The 7,850-nt window shown below is 55.3% G+C and overlaps 1 protein-coding gene across 4 annotated transcripts in view; it reads left to right on the top strand.

Annotated features, from left to right (window-relative positions):
- The first annotated feature begins 4,260 nt into the window (after positions 1–4,260).
- Positions 4,261–7,850, top strand: part of TNRC18 (trinucleotide repeat containing 18) — a 51,180-nt gene continuing 47,590 nt past the window's right edge. For all 4 annotated transcript variants that reach the window (XM_038186687.2, XM_038186689.2, XM_038186688.2 and 1 more), the window contains exons 1-2: positions 4,261–4,541; positions 5,628–6,074. In XM_038186687.2, coding sequence (XP_038042615.1) covers positions 5,873–6,074 — 202 coding nt within the window. In that variant the 5' untranslated portion in view covers positions 4,261–4,541; positions 5,628–5,872. The remainder of the gene's footprint in view (positions 4,542–5,627; positions 6,075–7,850) is intronic.

Genomic DNA, 7,850 nt, shown 5'->3' with positions numbered 1-7,850 from the left:
GCAGCTCTATAATTAAATCTCTCTTTCCCCCTCCTGCCGAGCTCTTTCCTCTAACAGCCACGGTACAAAAACAGTCGTTAGGACATCAAATTCCAGCTCCAACAAGAGGGGACTTTTTTTTTTCTTTTTTTTTCTTTTTTTTTTTTTTGTCTCTAGCCGCTCGGCTCGTCTTTAAGGAAATAATAATTATCGGCCCGCTGCCTGCGGAGCTTTGTGGGGCAGAAAGGGCTCGCCTCGCCGAACCCCGCTGCTCGTCGGGGCATGGGGACGCCCGTCCCGGGTCCTGCATCACACCCGGGGCCACGAGGAGCATTGGGGACGTGGGAAGGGACAGCCAAGGGACACCCTCACTGGGGTTTGGAGGCCAAAGGACACCGTGGGGTCTCACACCGGGGCTGGGGAGCCCTCTCCAACAGCCCCCAGGTGCTCGGACCGGGGATGTTTCCAGCAAATTTGCCCCAATGGGGTCCTTCTAGTGTGTTTGGGTTGGCCATGGGGTGCTGTGACGTGCCCATGGGTGCCGTGATGTCTTGGTGGGTGCACGGAGCACCCCAAGGACAGGAGGAGCCAGTGGCTCCGAGGGTCTCCCCGTGCGCCCCTTATTGCTGCCGATTTTTTGGTGTTCATCCCGGCGGGCTCTCTCCAGACGTGCTTTTGCTGGCAGCAGCAGGCCGGGCTCAGCTTTGGGGCCCGTTTCCCTCTGGGTCAGGCTCTTTTTTGGGGTGTTTTTGGGGTTGGGTTTTGCCCCTGTTCTTCTTTTCCACCAGCGGGGCCGGGGCGCTGAGCTGCGCGCGGTGACGGCGCGGCTGGGGCAGAGTCCCTGGGGAGGGCGAGGAAAAAAAAATACAGCCCTGGGGGGGCCGTGGTGGGGCCTGGCACGTGAAATCACCACGGGGGGGGTGGGGCGTGGGGATGGTGCTTGTCACGACAGGGCAGGGTCCTTGGAGGGCTCCTTGTCACGATAGGGCAGGGCACACGGACAGGGTGCACGGGCAGCACCTCGGGACAGGGCAGGGTCCACGGATGGCACCTTGTCGTGACACGTTGCATGTCACGACAGGCAGGCATGTAGAAGGGGACACCGGTTTTACCCCAAATCCCAAACTTGATCCCAAATCGGATGCTCCCTCCCAGCCCCATCCGATCCCAAAATGACAGATCCAGGGAACCCCCCCCTCGGGCACGGGTTGGCACAGGGCTCACCCTGCACAGCCCGGCACACGGGTGCCAAAAACCTCCAGTTGTGACACCGGGCGTTATAGGGGGGCTGCATTTTGGGGTATTTCCCCTACATTTCCCCACTAAACCACATTTTTCACTCCCCGGGGTGTGAGCAGCCCCGGGATCTGCGCTCCTCCCCATACACCCGTGGGTGGTGGGTGCCAGCCCCCATCCTGCCCAGGGGGGGTTCTTTATTTTTTATTTATTTTTGCCTGATTTGGGAAGAAAAAAAGCTTTTTATTGGGTAAAAGATGAGGAAAAAAAAAAAAAAAAGCAAAAAATAACACCCAAACCAAAACACAAGCCAAGAAGCCAGCCCTGCTCCACCAAACACCCCGGGATCCTTCACCTGCTTCCTGGGGGGTCTCCCTACGGGACCCCCCCACCGGGATGCAGCGAGGATGGGGGGGTCGCATGCCCCCCAAATTTATCCTGGTATTGGGATGCGTTGCACCAGGGACCCCTTTTTGCCTTCAAATCCCATCCGTGCTGTGCCACCCCCTGGGGGGGGGGTGTTATTTGGGGTGGGGGGATCCCTGCTCCGCTTTGGTGATGTGGGGAAGGAATTGAGCCCCCCCCCCTTTATGCCCCCCAAGGCTTCGTCCCCCCAAAAAGCAAGGGAAGGGAGCTTTTTGGAGGGGGGGGGGACAGTTTGTTTTGCCTCTCGCATCTCCAGGCTGGTCCCTTCTGTTCCCATTGCCCCCCCCCAAGGGTAAAAAGGGGGTGAGAAAGGGGGGAGGGAAAAGAAAAAAGGGGGGAGAAAAAAAAAAAGGGAAAAAAAATGGGGGAGAAAAAAAAAGTGGAAAATTGGAATAATATTGAAAAAAAAAAAGGAAAAAAGGGGGAAATGAATGAATTAATAATAATAAATTAAAGCACTAATGAAGGGGCAGAGCAGGAGGTGGGGGGTGTCCCCCCCCCGGGGCTAGGGGCGGGCGGCACCGTGGGAACCTGCCCGAGGGGGGGTCATCAGTGAACGGCTCCCCCCAAAAAAATGATAAAAAATCGGCGTTTTGGGAAAAAAAACGCTGATTTCAGGCAGAAAACGTGAGAGCCCCCCCCAAGCGTGGTGCCCCCCCCCGGAGCGGCTGCTGCTGGGGGGGGGGGGTGGGGGGCGAGGGGATAACGGGGGGGGGTTTAATGGGGAAAGCGGTGAGAAAAGGCGATCCTAATAATTAAATTAAATTAAACGAGAGGTGCACGGGGGGGTGGGGGGGGAATTTTTAACCGGGGGGGGGCTCTGGGGGCTTTTTGCAGCCCTGCCCCAGCCCCGGAGCTGCTGCTGCAAAATGGCTCCGGCCGGGGGAGGAGGGAAAGGAGGAGGAGGAGGAGGAGGAGGAGGAGGAGGAGGAAGGGCTTGGAAGGGGTGGGGGGGGCGGGGGGGGGGGGGCAGCCTTTTTATTAGTATTTCCCTGATTTATGGCATTTAGGGCACGCCACCCCCCCCCGGCCCGGGGACAGCGGCGGGGAGGTCCGGGCGTGAAGGCATTAAACATTTATCAAATATGCTTTTAAAGCCACATAAAAGCGATTAAGCCATTAATATCCCCCCCTCCTATTTTTTTTTTATATTTTATATATTTTTTATTTTTTTTATTATTTTTTTTTCGGGCTGCTGCAGGAGAAAGGGAAAAAAAAAAGGAAAAAAAAAAGCAGCGGGGTTTGAGCCCTCGGCTCTGACGCAGCCGGCTCTGGGATATAAATAAAACCCCATTTTTTTTTCTATAAATACGGATTTTTTTTTAATTTTCTATTTTTTTTTTTTTTTGCCTTAAATCCGGCGCCTTGCGGAACGCCAGGAACGCGGCGGCTTTACAAAAAATGGGGGAAAAAAAGAAAAAAAAGGGAAAAAAAATAAATAAAGTGCGGGGGGGGGGTCCCGGGCCTCCCCCCCACCCCTCAACCCAGAGATTTTTGGGGTAATTTCACCCGGTTTTTGGCCGGGGGCAGCCTGGAAACGCCCGGCGGCGGCTGCGGGCGGCTCGAAACCCCTGGGGGGGGGCATGGGGGGGGGGAGTTGATTATTTTTATTTTATTTTATTTAGATCGGGATGAAATTGGATTTTCTCTTCCCCCCCTCCCTGTAGAAACCGGGTTTTGGGGTTTTAATTCCCAAATAAATGGGGAATTTGGGGGGATGGAGGGGCCGGGGGGGGGGCATTGAAAAGGGAAAGCGGGGCTGGAATTTTTTTTATTTTTATTTTTTTTTTTTTGGGGGGGGGGCAGCTTTTTCCTGCCTTCTTCCCGCGGCTGGAAAAAAATAAAAATACAAAAAAAACCCCGAGTTTTGGTTCAATCCTGGGGGGCGCTGTGCTTGCCCCCCCCCCCCCAGCGGGCAGCCCGGCGGTGTCGCTTTGCAGCCGATTTTTCCCATTTTTTCCCATTTTTTCCCGATTTTTAACGGCGGGGCCAGCGAGGGGGATGGGGGCACCTCCCCTTTACCCCCCCCCAAAATATTTTGCCCCCCCCCTTTGCCTAATTCAAAGGCGGCTTTGTCCGCGGCGGGGCCGTGGGAGAGGGCCCGGCGGCATTTCCCTCCCCCCCCCCCCCTCCGGGAGGGGCAAAGAGCGGGGAAAAAGCTCAAAAACAACGGCGAGACCCTGGGGGGGGGGTCACCCCCTTGTGTGTGTGTCCCCCCCCCCAGCAGCACCCGGAGGGGCGGGGCGGGAGTGGAGGGAGGAGGGGGGGGGGCCTGGAAACCGCCGCGCGTGATTCGCAGCGGGCGGGGAGGAGGAGGGGGGAAGGGAAGGGGGGGGAGCCTTGAAACCGCCGCGCGGGCCCGCGTGGCGGCGCGCCCCCGCCGCCTGTTTACCCCGGCGCTGAGTGGCGGGGCGGGGAGCCAATGGGCGGCGCGGAACGGGGCGCGAAGCCCCGCCCCCCGCGCGCGAAGGGGGCGTGGCGCGGGAGAACAATGCGCGCGCTTGGCCGGCGCGCCGGCGCGCTTTTTCCCCCCTGCCCTCCCCCTTCCCCTCCCCCGCCTGGTTTTTTTTTTTTTTATCTTTCCCATTTTTTTTTTTTTTTTTTTTTTTTTTTTAAGCTCCGGGCTTGGAGGGCGGAGGAGGGGGGGGAGTGAGACCGATGAAGCTCGGCGGGGCCCCGGCGCTCTATGGAGCGGCCGCTTCGCCGCTGCGCTGCCCCTGAGCGGAGCCGCCGAGCTGCTGCTGCTGGTGCCGGCAGCGGGGCTGGGCCGGCGGGGGGCGAACCGGCTGCTGCCCCCACACCCCCCCCTCTCCTCCGGACCCCCCCCCAGCCCCGCACCGGGCCTCCAGCCCCGCACCGCCGCCGCCATGCCCCGGGACCAGGCGGCCTGACCGCGCCAGGTAGGAGCCGGCAGCTCCCCCGGCCCCAAAAAGCACCGTCCCCCCCCCCCTTCCCCCTCCCCTTTATCCCCTTTTCTCCTTGATTTTAAATTTTATTTATTTTCACCGCCCCCGCTTTTCAGTTTTTTTCCCCCCAATTCCTCAGCCGGGAGCCGGGGAAGCGCCCAGCCCGGCCGGAGCGCGGCGCGGGGCTTCCTCTTTATTTATTTCCAAACTTCGCCCCTTGCTTTTATTTTTTTATTATTTTTTATTTTTTTTTGGAGGAATTTTTTAAAATTAATCATTCCCCTCCTTCCGTCTCTTCCCGCTCCGGAGCCGCTCCCGGTGCCCGCTCCTCGGAGCTGCGGCCGCCGGGTTTGTTTTTTTTTTAACCTTTTTTTTCTTATTTTTTTCCCCCTTTTTTCTTTTTTTTTTTTCCTTTTTTTTTTTTTTCCGCCCCGTTGGAAAATAACCACGCGTCTCGTTTTTTCCCCAGCGGGAGCGGCGCTGGGCAGAGCGGGAGCGCAGCCCCCCAGGTACTTGGAAGCCTCGGAAATGGGGAAAAAAGAGGCGAAAAAAGCTAAAAAGGGCACGGCACCGAGCAGCCCTTCCCCGGCCGCCCCTCGCTCTCCTTCCTCGGCCGGGGCTCCCTCGGCGGGAGCGGAGCTGGAAGAAACCCGGCTTTTTTAGGTCTTTTTTCGGGCATTTTTCGCATTTTTGAATTTTTTCGCCTCTTTTGGCCGCCCGCTGCCTGCGGGGAGCCGCGGTGCTGGAGCCGGCTTTTGGGGCGCTTTTGGGGATTGGGGAATGTTTTTTTTTTTGGGGGGATCCTCATCGCCCCCAGAACCACTAATTAACATTCCCCCCCCCCCTCCGAGCCCCTAATTAATTTTTCCCCTCCCTTATCCTCCCCCTGCCTAAAATTCCCCGACTTCGAGTCCGGTTTTTTAAATTCTCCCCTTGGCGGGGGAAGCCGCGGGTGGGTCCGGAGGTGCCCCCCCCCCCCTCCATCCCTAGGGGGTGTGCTCAGTGGGGACCCCCCCCCCTTTTCAATCCGTGTCCCCCCTCCCCAATTTTTTTTTTTTCTTTTTCTCCATCTCTCCGCAGGCACCACCGCAGCGGGGCTGGCTCCGCGCCCCCCCCACCCCCCCCAAACACCACCACCATGGGACTCCCGGACGCTTTTTTTCTGAAAACCCGCTGATTTTGATTCTTATCACCATTTTTTAACTTGGGGCGCGGGGAGAGGAAGAAGAAAAAGAAGAAGAAAAGAAGAAAATAATAATAAAAAAAAAAAGGGGGGGTGGGTGGGTGGGGGGGGGAAAGGAGCTGGCGAGCCGGGCGACTGCTGGATGATGGATGGCCGAGATTTCGGGCCCCCCCGCTCGGTGCACGGCCCCCCCCCGCTGCTCTCCGGGCTGGCCATGGAGAGCCACCGCCTGGCCGCCGCCGGCCGCCTGCCCCCCACCGCCGGCCCCATGGCCGGGGGGCTCCCCGCAGCCCTCCAACCCGGCAAGTTCCTCGCTTCGGGCATCAGCATCCACTCCCACCCCGGTAAGGAGCCGCGGACCCCCCCCCCCCCAAAAAATCCTTTCCCCTTCCTTCCTTCGCCCACCCTACAGCCGGCCCCGCGACCCCTCGTTTGTGGGATTTGGTGTTTTTCCCCCAAAGATTTGCTGCCTGCTTTGGGTTTTAGGTTTTTTCCCCCCAAAATTTGCCGCGCGCTATGGGTTTTTATCCCAAAGGTTTTCTGCATGTTTTTATTATTATTATTATTATTACTATTATTATTTATTATTATTATTCCTAAACATTTCCTATCTACTTTAGATTTCATTTCATTTTCCCCTCAATTTTTCTCCATCCTTCGGTTTTTAGGGCGTTTTTTCCCCCAGAATTAGCTGCGCGGCATGGGTTTGGGCTTTTTATCCCCAAGGTTTGCTGCATGCTTTGGGCTTTTTTTTTTTTTTTTCTTTTTTTCCTAAGGATTTGCTGCGCGGTGCGGGCTTTGGGCTTTTTTCCAAAGATTTGCTGCATGCTTTGAGTTTTATTTTTTTCCCAAAGATTTGTTGAGTGCCTTGGGGTTTTTCTCCCAAGGATTTGCTGCGCGGTATGGGTTTGGATCCTTTTTCCAAGGGTTTGCTGCGTGCTTTGGGTTTTAGGTTTCTTTTTTTTCCCGAGGAATTGCTGCGCGGTACGGGTTTGGGATTCCTTTTTTCCCAAGGATTTGTTGCGTGATTTTAGTTTTTAGTTTTATTTTTCCCAAGGATTTACTGTGTGGTATAAGTTTGGATCCTTTTTCCAAGGGTTTGCTGTGTGGTTTGGGCTTTCTGTTTTTTTTTTCCCAAAGATTTACTGTGCCGTATGGGCTTCGGGATTTTTTTTCCGAGGGTTTGCTGCGTGGTTTGGGTTTTCAGTTCTTTTTTCCAAGGATTTGCTGTGCGGTTTGGGTTTCGTTTTCTTTTTTCCAAAGGTTTCCTGTGCTGTTTGGGTTTCAGGATTTTATTTCCCAAGGATTCGTTGCGTGGTTCGGATTTTTCTTGTTGTTTTTACTTTCTGGAGGGTTTGCTCTGCTTTGCGTGGTATGGATTGAGGAAAAAATATTCCAAAAAAATAAAAAAGTCAAAATAATAATAAGGGAATAGGGGGAAAATTGCTCCTTGTTGCTCGTGTGCAGCCATTGCAGAATTTTCATGCTCTGTGGAAAATCCCCGCTGCTCGGCACGGCCACAGCTCGCCTCGGTCCTCCAGGAGAGGGGGAATAAATGGAGCTTGGGGAAGGCTGGGAGGAAAGCACCTTGGCTTGGGCTTGGGAATGGGTTTGTCTGCTTTGCAGTGGGACAAAAAGCCACCCTGGGGTGGGAAAAAGAAGCAAAACGGGAAGATTTTGGGGATTTCGCTGGTGCAATTCCATGCCGGAGCGAGCGCGTTTGCCTGAGCCGCCGCGGTTCGTGCCAGCTCCGCGGCAGCTCCGCTGGGAGTGGGCGGCTTCTGTGTTTTCTTTCCCTTGGTAATTATTGTTTTTTAAACCTGCAGACAAAATTTCTATGCTTAGGCCATTCCTTCCCCATTTTATTTTATTTTATTTTTCTTCTCGGCGCATTCCAACCTTGGGCAACCAACCACCCTCACCGTCTTCCTTTTTTTTAAAAAAAAAAAAAAAAAAAAAAAGGCACAAAGCTCAGTTGTTTTTTACAAAATGTGCACTTCATTTTTTTTCCCCCTTGCTCAGCCTTTTATTTATTTGGTTCCACGGCTGTTTTTTTGGAGGGGTTTTCTTTTCATTCCCTTTTCCGAGCGGCCGGCAGGGCCGGGGAGGAGCGCGGCATT

The sequence above is a fragment of the Anas platyrhynchos genome, chromosome 15 (genome assembly GCF_047663525.1).
Source record: "Anas platyrhynchos isolate ZD024472 breed Pekin duck chromosome 15, IASCAAS_PekinDuck_T2T, whole genome shotgun sequence".
Taxonomy (NCBI): domain Eukaryota; kingdom Metazoa; phylum Chordata; class Aves; order Anseriformes; family Anatidae; genus Anas; species Anas platyrhynchos.
Note: the sequence above shows the minus strand (reverse complement) of the source record. Positions and strands in the feature narration are given on the sequence as shown.